Consider the following 21,121-nt stretch of genomic DNA (forward strand, 5'->3'; position numbering starts at 1 on the left):
CCGGAAGTCGACTCTAGCCTTGGTACTGTGGAAGCGCTCCGCCGAGTTAATGCACTTAATGCACTTAGAGCATTTTCTGTGGGGACACACACACTCGAATATATATAACCGATTTCTAAAAAAACAACTTCTATAAATTCTACCTTATTCCGTAGTGTAGACATACCCTTAGAGAGTCTGACTTCAGGTACTGACCAAAAGTTGTTGCCGCCTGGTGGTTGTTTGGTGTTCTACATGAAATGAGCTAATGATCTCAGTCTATTTCCCAGTGGACATTATCAGGCTCTAGTTAGAACTCTTGTCTAATTGAAACCTGCCTGTTTCAGGCATCTCCTTGTAGATGTCTAGCTATCAGCTCACACTGAACATGGCTAAAACACAGCTCTGAATCCCTACCACTACCTCCTTTTGTAGTCTTTGTGGACAACACCACCTTTCTACTTGTCACCTGGGCCCATAATTTGCTTATCTTATCACTCTTATCACTTGGACTCTCTCTCTCTCTTTGTCCTACATCCAGGCTATGTTAAAGTCTTACAGATTCTTTCTGTATTAACATATCTAAGATATCCTATCCATCCAAACAGTTAAACCTTGTCCAAGATCTCAGTTACTGCACCATTCTTTTCTCTGGCCAGGTCACATGCAGTCTTGCCCTGCTTGTATCCATTCAGAATGCTGCTTGCAAAGATAATTTTCTTAGCCCATTGTTTTGATCATGTTGTCCCTCTCTTAGCATCCTCCCTCTTCTCTATTCATCGAACATAGGCTACTTGTCTTTACTTACAAGGCCCTTCAGGACCTATCACCACTCAATTTGTCATCTCTGATTCAGTAACAAGTGAGACTCCTGTCTCTAATAAGACCATGATGCCAGTCACCATTGCTCACTTATTAAATCAAACAAGCACGTCTGTTTTTTCTCCCATGCTGCCCCTCAACATCTCCACAAGCTCCACTTAAACATCTACAAAACTAATACATTATCCTCCTTAAAACTCTCCAGTGCCATGATGTGTACAAAAAACTTGACAGTGGTTAGGCTGCTGCTGTGCTGAGACCCCTACTTGTCATGCTAATCAGTTTTGTTTCATAGTTTCCTTGTACTCCCCCATTTGTATGCGTCCATCTGTGTTGTCCCTCGTCTTGGACTGTAAGTGCTTTGGAGCAGGGACTGCCACTTTGTTCTGTGTTTTTACAGCATCTAGCATGGTGGGATACTGGTCCATGACAAGGGATCCTAAGTGCTACCATACTGGTGCTACTGCTAATTTAGCAGTCTTGACGGATAGGCTAAAGGCCCTGAAGAAAACCTGCAGCAGAGTTCTGTGCGGCTTGAAAGCATCTCTCTCTCTCACCAACAGAAATTGATCCAGTGAAAGAGACGACCTCACCCACCTTGTCTCTCTAATATCCTGAGGCCAGTATGGCTACAACAACACTGCACAGGCTAAAGGTGACAATCACATCCTGCAGAGTTTGCTCAAAACTTCTGCAGCACAGGAGCACGTAGCTCCCCTCTTACTCATGGTGGTCCTTTCTGCTTAGGAAAACATAGAGGGCTATGTGGGGAAGCGTGTACTGCTGCTTACTATGCTGCACCTGTTCTGTGGATAAACAGCAGACTCCAGGTTTCCAGAAGTGTCAAGTGGTACATTTTAGGAGCAGAACATTCACACTGATATAGAAAGGATCAGCCAAGCCTGAGTTCATTTACTTCCTCTGCAGGAAGGCAATAGTTATGGATAAATTCTAAAATTCATTGCCAAAAAGGTCTGTCAGGTGCAAGGGACAGATATATTAGGAGAAGGCAAATGATGCCTGATAGCCTATGAAAACGAGAAAGGATTAATCCCATCCTTTGAAAAATCTAAACCTGTACAATCATCCTAAAATATTTTGGTATGGGTATATTAATTTTGGTTTCTTTTAACAAATTCTAAGGAAATAATTTCCCATTCTCTCGCGTCTCATTTTTTTTCCTGGGCAATTACTGAGTACATGAAGAATGAAACAATAAAACCAAAAGTATGATGCATAACAGTGAGCTGCCTTTACAGTGGGTATTAGGTCCATTTAAACTTTATATACAATATGATGGAAAGGATTTAATAAGTTATTTTAAACACTTTAAAAGAACTTTCTCAGAGTAGGAACCATACAGCCTCATGTCATTTTAGGCTTGGGCCATTTTATCATTATGAGTAGTAAGGTTATTCATGGAACCTCAATAAAGTTCAAGTTAATGGTATTCAGGAACACCTGAATAGAGTTGTATATCTTGATACTGTATTTGTGTTTACAGTTCTCATGTTTTTAATGCCTTAAGGGAGCCAATTGTTGGGCAAAAATAACAGGATATCTGTTTTTATCATATCTTCACCATCTGGGAATTGTGCTCATGGTATTTTGGCCCTTAGTCATTAAAAAAGCTTGTGATGAACATAAAAAAAAATAAACACAAAGTTCCCTGGGCTGCAGTGTATACCACACACTGGTGCTGAAATGGTTAATTGGAGCTGGACCATTCAGTGAGGCCACCAGGTTGTACCTGGAGATTGAGCTCTGCTCAATGAAAGATAAGTGCCAGCTGGTTGCTATAAAGAAAAGAAGCCCAGAGTAGAAGGAGGTGAAGTCAAGTGGGAGTTGTGGGGAGAGAGAGAGAGAGCACGGTGAAGGGAAAGAACTCTGAAGTCCCTCTCTTGGCAGTAGAGTCCTGCAGGGTTGAAAAGGAAGCCCAGGGGAAGAGTTAGCCTAGGGATCCTCTCCTGAGTGGAGATCTCTGGCAAGAGGCCAGGAGACAAACAGAGAAGGCATTGGGAGTCCCTGCCTTGAAAGGAGGGTAAACCCTGATTGGCTCTGGAGCATGAGGAGAATACAAGTACATAGTGGGCCTAGGATGGGGCTGTGTGAAAAGCCAATAGACTGACTAAGGTAGGAAGAAGCCCAACGAAGAAGCAGGATTGGTCTGAATAGATGACATTGCTTGCTTATTATAGATTCCCTGGGCTGGAACCCAGTGGAGAGGGAGGGCCTGGGTTCTCCTACAGGCCCACTCAGAATGGTGGTGTGAAGACACCAGGGGCAAAAGAACTAGTAAGTTTGGAATTGGACTTGGTGTGAGGCTGTTGAACTCTATTACCTGGGGGAGTGACTATAAGTGACCTGGCTGGAAGGATGAGTCACAGAATCATAGAAATATAGGGCTGGAAGGGACCTCAAGAAGTCATTGAGACCAACCTTCTGTGCTGAGGCAGGACTAAGTAAACTTAGACCATCCCTGACAGGTATTTGTCTAACCCATTCTTAAAGATCCTGCAATGATGGGGATTTCACAACCCCACCTTTGGAAGCCTATTCCAGAACTTAAATACCCTTATAGTTTATATATTAGGAAAAAGTTTCTAACTTAAATCTCCCTCTCTGTAGATGAAGCCCATTACTTCTGCTCCTTTCAATGGACATGGAAAACAATTGATCACCATCCTCTTTATAACAGCCATTACAATATTTGATGACTGATGAGGTCCCCCCTCAGTCATCTTTGCTCAAGATTAAACATGCCTAGTTGTTTAACCTTTCCTTATGCCAAGTTCTCTAAACTTTTTTTATAATTTTTGTTCTCTCTCTCCACATCTGTCCTAAAGTCTGGATCCTAAAATCGGATACAGTTCCCAGCTGAGGCCTCACCAGTGGTGAGCAGAACAGGACAATTACCTCCCTGGTCCTACATATAACTGTCATTAATACATGCCAGACCTTTTTCACAAGGGCATCGTATTCACTCAAATTCAATTTGTCATCTGCTTTAAACCCCAACAGCTTTCCAGCAGTACTCCCACCTAGCCAGTTATTACCTATTTTGTAGTTGTGCATTTGACTTTTTCCTTCCTAAGTGAAATACTTTCACTTATCTTTGAATTTCATCTTGTAGAATTCAGACCAGTTCTCCAGATTGTAGAGGTTATTTTGAATTCTAAATCTGTCCTCCAAAGTGCTCACAAGCGCTCCCAGCATGGTGTCACCTGCAAATTTTATAAGCATACTCTCCGTTCCATAATCCAAGTCACTAATGAAGATATTGAATAGTACTGGACCCATCACTGACCCCTGTGGAACCCCACTAGACATGCCCTCCCAGTTTGACAGTGAACCATTTACAATGCTCTTTGAGTATAGTCTTTCACTTAGTTATGCATCCACCTTACAGTAATTTCATCTAGACCACATTTCTCTGGTCTGCTTATGAGACTGTCATGTGGGACTGTGTTAAAAGCCTTACCAAAATCCAGTTATATCACATCTATTTCTTCCCCCTTATCCACAGGCCAGTAACCCTTTGGCTCTGCACTAATCGTCTTCTTCTCTTTCAAAGTGTTTGTTGGCAGGGAGACCAAAATGCGGAGAGCCTGCTATACCACAATGAGGCAAGCCAGCAGTGAGTATGCTCTTCAAAAGTCCCTGTCCTGTAAACTTTTATTCATGTGAGCTTGCTAACCTGCATGAGAAATCCCATGGAAATTAATGGAGTGTTTGTAAGTCTGGACTGAACACTGGAAACACAGATGAGAAATACTTTCTATTGGAAAGATTTTTTTGTTTTGTTTTAAATTTTGATAGAGTAGAACAGACTTACATGAAAGCCTGGGAAATAAGAGATTTGTGACAGGATTCCGAAGCATTCCCCTGTGCCTGAAAAATAAGGAGTTAATAATTCCCCATGTGCTCCTGGGAGGGGCTGTAAAAGTAGCTGCTTTTCCAGACTCAACCCTCCTCACATCCCATTTGATACTTATAGATTCAGGATGTTTGTGGAAGCACTTTCATTGCTAGTCTAATCCCTATAAAGGATTTATGGATGTTGCACTGAACAGTAGAATTTTTATAGGCCTACAATAATCTAAAACATTTTTTCTACTTAAACTTCATGTGTTCATCCAAGTAACATTTTCTAATGTTAGACCAGAAATTGACAAAATGTTTGTAATTATTAATTATGGATCCAATAGAAGAAAATGTACAGTAGTTTGGCTGGGCTCTTTCATAGATCATGTACTGCAGTTAGTGAGGTGTAAATTATTTGAACCCATGGATTATAAAATTGCTTTAATCTAAAAAAGGCTGAAATTCATCCTTGGATGAAAAGAGTTTACTTACTAAATTGGTCCTGGAAGGAATATCCAGTTAGCATTGCCACTGCAGTGACATACCGAGACAGGGCAAAACTGAAACCAATCTGCACTTGAAAGAGCTTGGTTACTGTGAATATGTTACGTCATTGCCACCTACCATGGTGCTATCTCACCAATTTTATTACCTATGCCTCTCTAGTGTAGACAATGCTTTAAAAGGACAGATCAAGAAGACTGAATTTGTTGACTTACTCCATGGCTTCTGTGTTCATCCATCCTTGGTACTAATTTCACATACCATAAGTCTGAAATTAATTTTCGTTAAGTCCATTCATCTAGCTTCATTACCCAAGCCACCTGTTCTGCTTGTTCACATTTAGCAAACAAGGCATTGAAGTTTAATGGTTCAATTAATCCCATAATTAATTTTGATGGATGTAATAGGTAGCAGCATGAACTGCCATAATAGCCTCAGGTTTTGAGGTATGGTCTCTGTCAACCCATCGGAACAAATTCTGTTGTCCACTTTATGCTATGTAGTAAAAATGTCCTTTTTGTAGTTTCTTGTCTTGTAGCTAGGTCTTCTGTTCTTACCAACTCTATTCTTAACAAGTTTTAATAGTCACTGACCCTGCTTTCCAGCATGTTGCCCATCTACCATGTAATACTCTTGCTTTATTTGACTGAGATGGTGAGAAGGTTTGAGAATAAGTCTGGCAAATCTTGATAGGGATAATAATACCATCTCATTAATTGCAGCTTTAACCCTTTGACTTTTTCCTTTTCACACCCTATAGGAAGCTGTTCACATAATGAATACTATTATCTTTCCCTGACACATTTTAATAGCAGGCACATCTATTTATCATCTTTTCTACAGGTGGGAAGATTATCTTTTCATGTAAAGATTAGGTTTTACCTTACAGATGATGAAGCTTTTATTTAGAGAAAACATTTTTAATATATTTTTCAGAATAACAAAGGGCTTGTGTCAATGACATCTGTCTGAGATGCAGCATAGGAGGACAAAGCACCAAAAGTGATTTGACTTGAAGCATTGCTTTCCCAAGCAGTATGTTACTTTAGGATTAAAGAGATAGTGGAAAATGCGTAAGATCGTGGCATGTGTATGGCTTTGAAGCTTGTCTCTCTCACCAACAGGAGTTGGTCCAGTGAAAGATATAATCTCACCCACCTTCTGTCTCTAATATTCTGGGACCAACATGGCTACAACAACACTGCATACAACTTTTGAGGCTGACAGTTCCAGAAATAACTTCTGGGTATGGTAGTAGCAGATAAAACAGGAATAGCACAGGTCAAGGCAGGTGACAATCACTTGGCTATAAAACTTTGTAATGATGTGCTAGAAATGCACAATTTAATGTACTTCCAAGAAGGAAATAATTTCTCTCCCCAGTCTACTTAGACAAACTTGAATGGCATATGGACTGGCTCTTAACTGGAGGCAGGATCTAAAGCTTTCAGAGGAAAAAAAATACTAAGAATGCCTGCCACCTAGTTTAAATAGTATGTAAATTATTCTGAAAACAGAAACAGTAGCTGAATGAAGGGAAAGGGTCCTCCTCTGATCAAAAATTGTGAGAGCATGAAAGAAAATGTTGTTTAAGGTTCCAATGATGAGAATTCTAACCCTGAAGTATGAGAATTCAAGCATGTGAAAACTCTTTAGACTGCTGTCTAATGTCCGATGGTAGCACCCCTACTTCTCTTTACTATTTTGTGCAATTCATATAGGATAGAGTGAATGTGTATTACCAATGGATTCTCTGCAGTACTATACAATAGCATTGTATAATGTATATACACAAGCCTTGACACGGTGTCTGGACATGGCAACATGTCATTAGTCTGTGTGTGCTGATAACTTGGACAATCTGCTCTTCCTGTATGGGTTGTGTGGAATGCCAGAGAAAAGCCAAGAATATTTCCTGAGGATTCATTTGTTGAGCTACACTCATAAATACCTTCTCGTTTGTGAATTTGTTAAGGATCACTATCTTAATATTCTTGTTGTGATGGAGAGAGGGCTCAATTCTATACATAAGGTGAGGCTAACAGAATTCTGTCTGGTTACATGTGGAGAAGTGGCTATTTCTTAGTGTGCTTTATTGTCATTTTTAAAATTTATACTCAATATTGTTTTCAGCACATTACTGTAAAGTGTTTGCTTAGGGGTATCTTAATCTGAGCTTCTAGAGGTTCACTTGAAAAAATATATATTTAAAATTTCTTGAACTTGTCACTCTTTTTTATTCTGGGTGAGTTTTCCAATTTTCACCTCAGTAATTTAACTCTGCCTCAGAAACAAGTAATTCTGTCTTCTTTTTACATTTGGCTTCCCCACAGCGTATGGCTTCTCAAATTCATGTCAAAGATAAGAATCTTGACTTTATTAAATCCAAACAATCAACAAACTATTTGGAGTATCTTTTTCTCTCTAGACAGCAATCTTAGATATCTATGTTCTTGTATTCTGGGCTTCCGTATCACACACACAGTATGTTAATTAATCAAATAGAGGGTTCTCATCTTAGTGGTTATGGCATCTTTCCTCTTGTAACCACTATTTCAATATCTACTCTGCAAATTTTTTCATGTATTTGACACTATTGCACCTGTGTGCTTACCGATTTACTTCCTGGGATACTATGACACAGTGGGAAACGTTATGTATACTTCCAGGCTCATAGGACCACAAACACTTAAACATTTTGGCACAGGCCAAGTCTGGCTTTTATTTATACTGCAACGAAGAAAGAAGTTGAGTTGAGGCTGCGTGTTGACAGCGTCAGGAGAAGAGAGAATGTGGACAGAGTCAAGTGTTGGGGTCATTAAAATTGTCAAAAAACACACGCACAGTGGAGTATCATTATCTTTACCTATTAATTTTATGCTAAAGTTAGAGAAAAGATGAAAAATGCAGAGGGTTGAAGAATAGAATTTCCTATTCTTGGTCTAATCATTGGCCCAAGACTCTTCATCTTATCAAAACAATTTTTGTCACAAAAATGTTGTACCAGAATTGTATTACTATCCTCTCTCACAGAATAGATAGAAGCAAGTTATTACTTTGACCTTTACAGTATATGTTGGCTATTCCCTTTTTATAGTCTCTGTAAAGTTAGAAGAGGAATTGGAATTGATGAAGAAATAAAATAAAGAACACTGTAGTAGTTGAAAAGCTAGGGATGAATGTGCATTTTAATGCTCAGGTGATTTTGACACTAATACTTAATAGTTCCCCATATTTATACACTTATTAAAAGTTTCTTATCTACAGATAATTGGGCCTGGAAATTATTTTCTCATGAAAATGATTGTAGAATGAGAGCACAGCTGAGAAACATGAGTCATTCTCATGGCAAAGATTTTAATAAGAAGGAAAAATATCTCCCAAGTCTTGTTCTAAAGTTCAGATTGGTGTTGGGTAAACCTCAAAGGTTGGCCACTGAATTAGATTCAGGGAAGCATCCAAAAGTTCAAATGTGTATGTAGCGGTATCTTGTAGATCTGTATATGTTATTAAAAAAAAAAACATCTCACCCCATTTCCAGTAATTTCTGGTCTTGGCTTGGCCAGAAATAATGCGACAATAGCCTCTGTTGAAATGTTTCTGTCCTTTCCTCCTAGCTCTGGCTGAAACAGGAAGCTGAAAGATTCACAAATGGCGAGTGTGGGGAATCCAAGACAAAAGTCAATTCCTAATATCAGGGCAGGGCTTAGTTCAAGTTTTGAGCATAGACAGGACACGTGCTGCTGCAGCTGGTCAGGGGGTGACGGTGGGGGCCAAGTCCACTGGTCTATAGGTTAATTTGGCCCTGGGATGGTGGGTCCTCTTCTGTCTCAGAAATGGATACTCTCTAAAATTCACCCATATTGTCCTGAACTTTTGAAATGCCGTAAAGCTGAGGCTCTCCAAAATACCAGGAATGGTTTTACTCATCTCTAGCTGTAAAGTGATCTTCCTTGATTTCCATGTAATTTGGAAGTTACTTTGAGAAGAATGTGGGTATGTTGTAGTGCTGCATAGAGTCAGACAATGGGAATGTCTCCAAAGCTGTTGATAACTTGATACGTTGTTTAGGTGTTAACCATTTTCTTAGCAAACTTGTAATGACTTCTAAAGAAGTCTTGCAAGTGCTATTCATTAACTGCTAGCATTTTATATGCTTTGCCCACCATTCCCAATAATCAGTACCTCATTGCTTAATGTCAAACTCCCTTAGTGTTGTTGTAGATTTACTCTTCAGAATAAATTGCAATCAGCGCAAGCCCTCCCTGTGTTTAGGTAACTAGCCAAGTTTCTCTTCATTTGAATAAAGGCAGAGCTGTAGCTTTTTTTTTTTAAATTGAGTTTTGCAGGAAGAACAAAAAAGAACCTACTTTGGAGCCTGATCTATTAATTTGCCTTTGAGTGACAATTACAAATTCATCTTTCCAAATACCAGTTGCCTCAGAAATCATACCTGACAACAGTGTAACTGAAGAGCTGTCTAAGGGCTCCACTGATAACACTGCCGATGCAGTTACTTTACGTCCCATACACTATTAATCCTCTCATTGTACATTTGCAAGGCATGAATTCCGGTACATGCCCATTGTAGGCAGAGAGATAATATGGAGAGGCATAATGAAAAGAGGGGCTTGCCATCATGTTAAAAAGCCTTTAATGAATGAAAAAAGAAAAAGGAGTACTTGTGGCCCCTTAGAGACTAACAAATTTATTTAAGCATAAGCTTTTGTGAGCTACAGCTCACTTCATCAGATGCATTCAGTAGAAAATACAGTGGGGAGATTTATATACATAGAGAACATGAAACAATGGGTGTTACCATACACACTGTAACCAGAGTGATCACTTAAGCTGAGCTATTTCCAGCAGGAGAGTGGAAACCTTTTGTAGTGATAATCAAGGTGGGCCACATCCAGCAGTTGACAAGAATGTCTGAGGAACAGTGGGGGGTGGGGGGATAAACTTGGGGAAATAGTTTTACTTTGTGTAATGACCCATCCACTCCCAGTCTCTATTCAAGCCTAAGTTAATTGTATCCAGTTTGCAATTAATTCCAATTCAGCAGTCTCTCGTTGGAGTCTGTTTCTGAAGTTTTTTTGTTGAAGTATTGCCACTTTTAGATCTGTAATCGAGTGACCAGAGAGATTGAAGTGTTCTCCAACTGGTTTTTGGATGTTATAATTCTTAACGTCTGATTTGTGTCCATTTATTCTTTCATGTAGAGACTGTCCAGTTTGACCAATGTACATGGCAGAGGGGCATTGCTGGCACATGATGGCATATATCACATTGGTAGATGTGCAGGTGAACGAGCCTCTGATGGTGTGGCTGATGTGATTAGGCCGTATGATGGTGTCCCCTGAATAGATATGTGGACACAGTTGGCAACGGGCTTTGTTGCAAGGATAGGTTCCTGGATTAGTGTTTTTGTTGTGTGGTGTGTGGCTGCTGGAGAGTATTTGCTTCAGGTTGGGGGGCTGTCTGTAAGCAAGGACTAGCCCGTCTCCCAAGATCTGTGAGAGTGAGGGATCGTTCTTCAGGATAAGTTGTAGATCCTTGATCATGCACTGGAGAGGTTTTAGTTGGGTGAAGGTGACGGCTAGTGGCGTTCTGTTACTTTCTTTGTTGGGCCTGTCCTGTAGTAGGTGACTTCTGGGAACTCTTCTGGCTCTGTCTATCTGTTTCTTCACTTCAGCAGGTGGGTATCGTTCTTCAGGATAAGTTGTAGATCCTTGATCATGCACTGGAGAGGTTTTAGTTGGGTGAAGGTGACGGCTAGTGGCGTTCTGTTACTTTCTTTGTTGGGCCTGTCCTGTAGTAGGTGACTTCTGGGAACTCTTCTGGCTCTGTCTATCTGTTTCTTCACTTCAGCAGGTGGGTATTGTAGTTGTAAGAATGCTTGATAGAGATCTTGTAGGTGTTTGTCTCTGTCTGAGGGGTCAGAGCAAGTGCGGTTGTATCATAGATCTTGGCTGTAGACAATGGATCGTGTGGTGTGGTCAGGGTGAAAGCTGGAGGCATGTAGGTAGGAATAGCGGTCAGTAGGTTTCCGGTATAGGGTGGTGTTTGTGTGACCATTGCTTATTAGCACCGTAGTGTCCAGGAAGTGGATCTCTTGTGTGGACTGGTCCAGGCTGAGATTGATGGTGGGATGGAAATTGTTGAAATCATGGTGGAATTCCTCAAGGGCTTCTTTTCCATGGCTCCAGATGATGAAGATGTCATCAATATAGCGCACGTAGAGTAGGGGCATAAGGGGACGAGAGCTAGGAAGCGTTGTTCTAAGTCAGCCATAAAAATGTTGGCATACTGTGGGACCATGTGGGTACCCATAGCAGTGCCACTGATTTGAAGGTATACATTGTCCCCAAATGTGAAATAGTTATGAGTGAAGACAAAGTCACAAAGTTCAGCCACCAGGTTTGCCGTGACATTATTGGGGATACAGTTCCTGACGGCTTGTAATCCATCTTTGTGTAGAATGTTGGTGTAGAGGGCTTCTCCATCCATAGTGGCCAGGATGGTGTTTTCAGGAAGTTCACCGATGGATTGTAGTTTCCTCAGAAAGTCAGTGGTGTCTCAAAGATAGCTGGGAGTGCTGGTAGCATAGGGCCTGAGGAGGGAGTCTACATGCCAATGCCTGAGATGATGGGGCGTCCAGGATTACCAGGTTTATGGATCTTGGATAGCAGATAGAATACCTCAGGTCGGGGTTCCAGAGGTGTGTCTGTGCGGATTTGTTCTTGTGCTTTTTCAGGGAGTTTCTTGAGCAAATGCTGTAGTTTCTTTTGGTAACCCTCAGTGGGATCATAGGGTAATGGCTTGTAGAAAGTGGTGTTGGAGAGCTGCCTAGCAGCCTCTTGTTCATATTCCGACCTATTCATGACGATGACAGCACCTCCTTTGTCAGCCTTTTAGATTATGATGTCCGAGTTGTTTCTGAGGCTGTGGATGGCATTGTATTCTGCGCGGCTGAGGTTGAGAGACCACACTACATGATCCATTGTCTACAAGTACTCCTTTTCTTTTTGCAAATACAGACTAGCACAGCTGCTACTCTGAAACCTTTAATTAATGAGGCATTTCATGTCTCTTGCATACTTTTAAAGTCCTAAATAGCCATAGTTTTAAAGGATCGAAGGGATGTAATTGGACTATTAGCAACACAAAGTAAATACCAGCTACTCTTTGTGATGAAAGCTAGAAGCTTTGAAAATTGTTCATTTCATTTAGCCACTACTATCAAATGTGCTGAATTTCTTTGATAAAGTGGGAAGGCTTGGCTCCCCGAGTTCAGGAGCTTGCCTTTAATATTTCCTTCCAAACTCCCTTTGGGAAACTGCATTTGTCACGCACAGTCATCTCTCAGTTTATCTTCACTGTCAAACCCTTGGCACCATTCATGGTTTCTTTTTATGACCTAATGAGGAGGTATAGGGAATAAGCCAGCTAATTGCCCAGTAGAGTTTCCACTGCTAGGGTTTTGTAATAAAGTTCATTTTGTAAACATACGAAACTTGTTTTTGGATGGGTGATATTGTGAATGGCAGATTCATTCCTGCTGCCATGGGAGATAAGGACCCTGTTAAAGATCTAAACAGAGCACTATGGAAATGCTTTTTATATTCCTTGAACTGAATCTAAAGCATTTAGCTTCGGGGGGATACAATTAAGTACATTTTCCAGATTTCCTTAATAATTACATTTCACTTAGTTTAAAATTACCATGCCCCCCCTACCCTCCCCCGTTCCCACAAGAATAGAGTTAAGGCAATAACTGGTAAGAGTCTGTTAAAAGATGGTTGCTTGAGCAGGGCCTAACAGTTGCTTCTTTAAGAGATGCTGGCACTTTGCCCTCCAAAAAGGAGCTGTTCAAAGTTCTTTCCAATATTTTCCACAGGGTGTTACTAGTTATTAAGGACATGGGTCCAACTTGCAGGTGGTAGCCTAAACTTCCTTAAGCATCCAGGACTTGGGTGAGTGAAACTGTTTGCAACCTATACACAGAAGACATTGCATTCATCCCACTGTAGGGGGACCATATTTCCCAAAGGGAAAACAGGACACCACAGAGTTAGCCTGAGCCTTCCCCCATTCTCCCAGGTGGGACTAGCCCAAGCCACTTACCTGGGCCCTTCCCACCCCCAACCCTGAGTTGCATTGCTGCTTGCTCCCCCCTCACACCCCACTTTTTCACAAAAGTGGAAATTTGTTCTGTTTGCTCTTGCCAGCTGATCAAGACTATATGATGTATTCTGGGCTCAGAAACACTCTTGGTAGCCCTGACATCTCCCTTTCTAGGCCCTCTATTCTAAGGGTGTGATCACTTGTACTGTCTGGGAGCACTTCCTTCTATGTTCCTTTGTATGTTTTTGAAACAACTGAAGCACCCAAGAATCCATCCTATGGTTTAATGCATACTGCATCAGGACTTTGAGGGTCCCCCCCCCATTATTGTGGAGTGGTAGCAAGCCAGAGTTTTATATGTAGATAGCCAGAAAGCCTGGATGGGTTTAATTAAGGCTAATAGTTATTTACATTAACATAATTTTTGTATTCCAAGGTCACAACTGTCTAAGACACAACACTAACACTAGTAGTGAGCAGAATTTGGTGGTGTCCTCCTATGTGAATTTTAATTGTGATGGAGAGCTTGTGGCAGAGTTGGAATAACTGATTCACGAGTATTTCACAAAGTGTTTTTTGTTCAGTTTGTTATGACTCATGGGATTATGTTCATTATTCACAAATGTTTGGATAACTTTGGGATGACCGGTCAGACTAATTGAGTATGTGCTCACCAAAGCAAGTTAGAGTTCCATCATTGGGCCCAATGTTTGCAAATCCATTTTTAAAGAATTTTAGCACAAAAAATGAATAACAGAAGGGCTTATTTATTTGGTTACTATCCTACTTAGAATGTTCTGTCGTCCGCCTAAGAAGCGGAAACAATACAATCTGATCCATGTGACCAATTGCACAACTGAGTGAATTGTCAAAGTAAATGGTTCACTAACAACGTATAAACTGAAATATTGATTATACAAATAATTAAAACTAATGAAATACATTGAAAAAAATAATTGAAAGGATCAGTTGATTTTCACTGTAAAAGGTGCTAATTTCTAATGCATAGCATTCGTTACATGAATAGGTAAAGCAGCTCTTATCTGTGTACTGAAATAGGCCAGATCCAAAACCTATTAAGTCACAGAAAGATTCCCATTGACTTCTGCTGGATTTGGATCAGGTCAATAAACAGCTACTGTTCAGAGAATAAACAAAGCTGATCCCAAGAAGTTCCAGGATCATCACTTAAGTTCTGTTAATAAGGCAGGCCTTCTGTTTCTACATCTCAAGGACACAATTGTATGCTTGACTAAATGTTACTCAGAGCCTCCTAGAATTGGAGTAAAGAGTTAAAATCCAAACATTTACATCATTTGTTTGAACAGCCACCACATGATGGTGGTGGTGGGGGGAACCCTGTCAAAATCAATTACAATTTAAACAGAGCTCTTTTATAACAGTCTCAAATGCCATTCTGTTTGAAATAAAACACTTCCAATACTTTACAACGTAATTGCTAGTGATTTCAGCAGGAAAAAAAAAATCAATATAAATTTACTTAGCAAGGTTTAATGGAACAGTACCTTTCTCTTAGCTTTGAGCTGCTCGTGGTATTTGTCAGATGTGTCACCTGGAATCTCGCCTCCCCAAAGGGTAATTCCAACTATGGTATAAGTGATACCCATGACAAGTAGTGGAAAGCAATACACTAATACAATCACAATGACATGATACCTGCAATAAAAGAGCATTGAACTGATAAATGCTTTGAAAGGAACTATTCAGATAAAATTTTCTGAATGTTTGAGAAATAAGACATTTTCTCTACTACCTAAGGGGTCAGTCTCAGATGGAGTAAATGGTGACTGTTTACACCAGCTGGGGATTTGGCCCAGTATTTTGTTTTTTACTGTCCATCATGAAAGTCTTAAGTAAACTGCATTAAAAGCAGACGGAAAACTGTTTAAGATCTGAAGTCATTATTAAAACCTATAGTTCTGATTCTGAACTCATACTGGCTGCTATTTATCAGGAGTAACACAGTTACAACACTGTAAAATAGTGTCACTGAGACCAGTTTTCTGGGTAGACAAATATTGCACAATAAAGTACCCATAAACAACTTTTAAAATCCAAATATTTGAAAAACTGGCATCTTCAACTACTGAGATCAGTGTACAGACTTCCTCGTTTACCCTGCAATGCATGGGGTTGCCTCAAAAACCTATATAACATAAGTCCTAGTTTTGGTGGCAGTGTGGTGAACTGCTATTGAAGAGCAAACACAGAATTTTAACTTTGGTCCTGACAAGTAAATGAAAGAAGATCTCCTTCCATATAAATTTGTCACTCATAAGTAATGTACCATCCCAAACTCTTGCAGATTAAGGGCTAGATCCTTAGCTGGTGTAAATTGGTGTAGCTCCATTGTCTTCTGTAGAGCTACGTCAATTTACACCAGATGAGGATATGGCTGAAAATCTCTGTAACCCAGATTGTGAGCATGGGATAGGTATAGGGCTTGGTTTCTTGGCCTGCAAGTTATTCTTGCGATTCCTCTGCAAAATTAAAATAAGCCTGCAGTTTAGATATAGCCATGCCTGAGTATAAAAGCTGAAAAGCTTACGTAAAGTGCTGTTTTGGACCACCTGGCCATGCTACATAGCAAAGAGTTCTTCCAGGCATCACTTTGGTTATGGAGTAGAGGCACTGGGGAAATGCAAGCAGGAAAGCCAAAATCCATATACTCCCAATGACCACCTTCGTTACAGTTGCAGACAGTCTGGGCTTCAGGGGATCGATAATGGCCATGTATCTGTACAAAAAACAAACAAAAATCCTTCATGTGAGAAATCGTCAGTGATTACTGTGTTCCTATATCAAACCAGCTTGTCCAAAGGAGTGACAAGATGATAGTTATTTTCTTGTCTTGGGAAGGCCCAACGGTATTATATTCTTCAAATGATCAGTGACGTGACCCAGCTCCCATTAAAGTCAGTGAGAGGTGGGTTTTTTTTTCCCTCTTTTCTTTTTTCATTTGCTTCAATGGAAGTTGATTCAGACTCTTACTGTACGTCTACACTGCAATTAAAAAATGCTGGCTGGTCTGTGCCAGCTGACTCAGGCTCACAGGGCTTGGGCTAAGGGCTAATGTAGACATTTGGGCTAGGGCTGGAGCCTGGGCTCTAGGACCCTGTGAGTTGGGAAGGTCCCAGATCTTGGGCTGTAGCCCAAGCCCCAAAGTCAACACTGTAATTAAATAGCCCTGTAGCCCGAATCAGCAGGCATGGGCCAATCATGTGTGTCTAATTGTGGTGTAGACATACACTACAACACCGCATGTTCTGTAACTAAGAATGAGGTTGGGGGAGAACCACAAACCTAAAACCATGGCAAAGAAGGTGTTTTTTTAATTTCCAGCTAAAGGGAATAAGGAATGTTTTTAAAATGAACATTTTATGTTCCAAGTACTTTAGCAGTTTCCCCTACTTTTCTGTATCTAGTAAAAGGTTAAAAGGAGTTTTAACAGTGTGCCTGCCATGGTAATAAGGCTGAGGACTCTTGATGCCAAACCCTAAACCTTATTTTACACTGTTTAATCTTGGACAGTGATTGGGTTATGTTAAAACTTTGGCCTGTATATTCCATCTACGTTAATACAACAGTTGTCTCACAGAAATACCTGTAGTAATATAGCAAACCACATTTGGCTCGTGATCAAGATAGGATGCTTCAGTAATCTTTTGCTGCAGACAACAGATTTGTTGTTAATTTTAAATTTAACGACCAAATTCTAAAAGTCACAGTGGTGTCCAAGACAAGCATATGGCTAGAGTCTACTTTAAGAGCTGCGCTGTATCTAGAAAAACTGATACATACCCATGCATTTTATTAAGTAGGCATAAATTTCCTTCAGTTTCACGCAATCAGCAATACAAACAAGGCCAGATTGTGACTGGCCCTGCAAGGTGGGAGGATAGTGAGAGAAACTTTATCTCCTTGTTACGCCCCTGCTGAAACACCACAAAAGATGAAGGCACGCGTAGAAATGTGGGTCTAAGATAGGGAAATTATTGCAACCTCTTGCAATTTTATTAGTGATGTTTGAGACAGAATAGCATCTATCTGGCTCTCCTGTAACTGTGTTGGCTATACATTTAAGGTGGTACCTCATAGAAAACTATCAAATAGGAAAATACAGCCTTTCAGTAACTACAGTCTCTTCAGGAGGACACAGGATAAAGAACATGATGGAAGGAGCAGGGGGTCTGGGGAGAGGTGTACATTAAAAAGTGAAAATTAACGTAATCGTTCTGCCTTTTGATCTCTGAGTTGATGGAAAAAGCAAATCAGAACGAGGACCACCAGTCCACACTTGTATATTTAATGTGCTTTTTACATATCTCTGCTTTGATCTCTAAACTGAGTTCCAAATTAACACTTTCTCCACTAAATTCTCTGATCACCCTCCCCCCATTTCATTTACCAACACCTGAATAAAAGACTGATTCATGAAGGGTTGTCTTTCGTTACTAATTAGCATGTTGCAAGGCATGGGCCAACACCGTCTTTTAAAGAAGTATTTCTTTTTTGTGAAAGGCAAAATAGCTCCCAGACTTACTGAGTACGTTTATTTGATCTGATGCCCTAAAGTTTTCAAAGCCATGAAATGGGAAGCCTGGAACCGTGGCGGCTCTCAGAGCTTCTGAACTCCCTGCCATGGAACTGGGAGCCTGGAAGTCCTGGGGTGAGCATCGAGGTCTGTGGCTGTAGGGCAACCCTGCTCTGGTCCTGGCGACCCCAGGGCTATGAGGCTCCTGGGCCAGCTGGTTCCCTATGTTGTCTGACTCTTAAGCAGGCAGCCCTGGGATTTTGGAAGTCCTGGAGTCCCTGGCACAGGGCAGTCTGCATAGTAGGGCTGCCCCAGAGCTGGAGACCCTCAGAACCCCAGCAGCTGCTGCCTAAAATTGACATTCTTATCTATTTGAGTCAGCAGCTCCTATGATCCCAGGGAGCATATTTTGTTTTAGAAATACCATGTGTCAGTGTTCATGAAATGAAACTTTTTTGGATTCATGGGAAATTAAAATTTTTTTTGTTTCAGTCCAAATCAGAACAAAACCAAGTTTCCAAATTTCCCTGGAACTGGAAATCTGTAGTTTTGGCCAGCTCTGATCCCTAATTACTGATTATTTCTATTGGGTTTTGTAAACTATTGCTTTTTCCCCACCAGCAACTGCAGTTGTTGTATAAATTGCAAATCACAAGTAGACTAACAACATTAAAGGTGAAACTGTTACTCTCGAAGTACGTTAAAGGTGAAACTGTTACTTCCACATAGTATTGATCGGTTATGAAAATATTAATCATAGCCTCTAAAGGGGAAAAGAAAACCCAGGGGAATATGGCTCATTTATCATTAGCTGTTTTTGAACTCTTAAAAAGAAGATATGTCTTTTCAGGTTTCAGTGGCTTATCAGTTGCAAAGTTAAATACTAAGTCAGCAGCAAATTTATGACTAGGGATTATTATGGTGTTCTCTTCTCTCTCCTCCAGTGAGCACACCTAGCATCTGCCAACTCATCAATTTGTTCTTTCTTTCTCTTTCTACCCTCTGTATTGTCCCAACCTAATTTTCAGATGTACTGATGTCAAGGTTCCTTCCCCACTCTGAACTCTAGAGTACAGATGTGGGGACCTGCATGAAAGACCCCCTAAGCTTATTCTTACCAGCTTAGGTTAAAACTTCCCCAAGGTACAAACTTTTACCTTTTGTCCTTGAACCTTTATGCTGCCCCCACCAAAGTGTTTAACAAAAATAACAGGGAAAGTGCCCACTTGAAAACATCTCCTCCCCAAAATATCCCCCCCAAGCACTACACCCCCTTTGCTGGGGAAGGCTTGATAAAAGTCCTCACCAATTTGCATAGGTGAATACAGACCCAAACCCTTGGATCTTAAGAACAATGAAAAGCAATCAGGTTCTTAAAAGAAGAATTTTAATTAAAGAAAAAGAAAAAGAATCACCTCTGTAAAATCAGGATGGTAAACACCTTACAGGGTAATCTGATTCAAAACATAGAGAATCCCTCTAGGCAAAACCTTAAGTTACAAAAAAACAGGAATATACATTCCATTCAGCACAACTTATTTTATCAGCCATTTAAACAAAACAGAATCTAATACATATCTAACTAGATTGCTTACTAACTCTTTATAGGAGTTCTGACCTGCATTCCTGCTCTAGTCCCAGCAAAAACATCACACAGACAGAGAGGATCCTTTGTCCCTCCCCCCCCAGTTTTGAAAGTATCTTGTCGCCTCATTGGTCATTTTGGTCAGGTGCCAGCAAGGTTATCTTAGCTTCTTAACGCTTTACAGGTGAAAGGGTTTTTCCTCTGGCCAGGAGGGATTTAAAGGTGTTTACCCTTCCCTTTATATTATGACAACTGAGTACTAGCAAATCCCACTGAAGTCAGTGAGAGTCGCAGGTGCTCAGTACGTCTCAGAATGAGGTCACTAATAATTTTGCAGTAGTTTCTAGCACTACAAAATACATGAATTACACACCTGCAGAGCTGGGGGTGAAACGTACAGACCTCTGTACAGAGCTCTGACATTTTGATTTAATGGAAAAGGTATGTTAGCTATCAGCAACAGAAGGATTCTTAGTGTATATCTAAGCTGCAGCCAGCCAACAGAGTGAGTGCATGGAGGCACGTAAGTAGTATAAGCCTTGATTCTTCAATTGGCTGTGCATGGATGGACTGCTGTGCCCATGCAGGGGTCACTTTACTTCAGCAGGGCTCCAAGCAACAGGCCTGTCGATATGCAGTGAATCGAGGATTAGAGCCAGAGAATGTCCAATCTTGCTCCTGCTAAAGTCAAGGGCAAAAAATTCTCACTGACGTCATTTGGTTCCAGATTGGACCTCAAAAGACTTTTGGCATCAGTGGGAACAAGCAGATATGCTGTGCTTCTGAAAAGTCATGCTGCAAATGATGAATTAAACAAAAATAAATGGGTGTGTGTGTGTGTGTGTGTGTGTGTGTGTTTGTGAATCAAAAATGCAAATCAACAGAAAAGATTTAGTGCAAAAAAATTAACTCAATGCTTGTTCATCATAACAGCCAGTTGAAAACTGTTGCTATCCCATCCAGCATAAACACCAAATCAACACTTGGAAAGTAATTACAAGATAAGATATACATATCTAGAAATGGATATATGTAAATACAGCTAAGAACTGATGACAAGTAACCTAAAAAAAAAATTCAGTTAAGTCACCACCTGCAAGAATGACTTGTGAATTATTCATCCTCTGCAGTGAGTTCTGAATTTAGATTTCTGATTTTAAGAATCTTTCGGTGGCAGTTAATTCTTAACTTTCATCATTAAACTTTGCTATTTGGGTTGTTGTGACCATATTAGAGCAATCATATGCCTACTGAAAATTTTTCTAGGTATCAGTTTGGACTGACCGTACTCCTATTAAAGTTAATGGTAGTCTTTCCACTGATTTAATCAGAGTTGGAGCGGGCCCCAGAATACCAAAGCTGATGTGTAGTGGTTTTCAGAGACACTGGACTCCTCCTTCAGGACTGGTCTTATCTGCTGTGCTCAAAAGAGAGACAAATCTTGTTTCCTTCAGGTCCGCTCAGTTTGTCTGGCCAACCTCCAGGATTTACTGTATGGTACTTGCTTCTTAGTCTCCTAAATCAGGAAAATCTGTCTCACTCTTCAGGAATTATTAAAGGTCCAGTCCTCACTCAAATAACATTAATGAGAGGTTTTAGTCATTGAGTTCAGTGGGAGCAAAATCAGATATACTCTATATTTGTGAGAGTGTTGCACTCTGTTGGCTTGTTACTGCTCATATATA

At 40.4% G+C, this 21,121-nt stretch overlaps 1 protein-coding gene across 1 annotated transcript in view; it reads right to left on the reverse strand.

Annotated features, from left to right (window-relative positions):
• TACR3 (tachykinin receptor 3) overlaps positions 1-21,121 on the reverse strand; it is a 66,590-nt gene that overhangs the window by 24,012 nt on the left and 21,457 nt on the right. The window contains exons 2-3 of the mRNA XM_077814397.1: positions 15,866-16,054; positions 14,823-14,973 (exon numbers count right to left, since the gene is read on the reverse strand). Of these exons, the coding sequence (XP_077670523.1) occupies positions 14,823-14,973; positions 15,866-16,054 (340 nt within the window). The remainder of the gene's footprint in view (positions 1-14,822; positions 14,974-15,865; positions 16,055-21,121) is intronic.

The sequence above is a fragment of the Eretmochelys imbricata genome, chromosome 4, assembly GCF_965152235.1.
Source record: "Eretmochelys imbricata isolate rEreImb1 chromosome 4, rEreImb1.hap1, whole genome shotgun sequence".
In the NCBI taxonomy this organism is placed as follows: domain Eukaryota; kingdom Metazoa; phylum Chordata; order Testudines; family Cheloniidae; genus Eretmochelys; species Eretmochelys imbricata.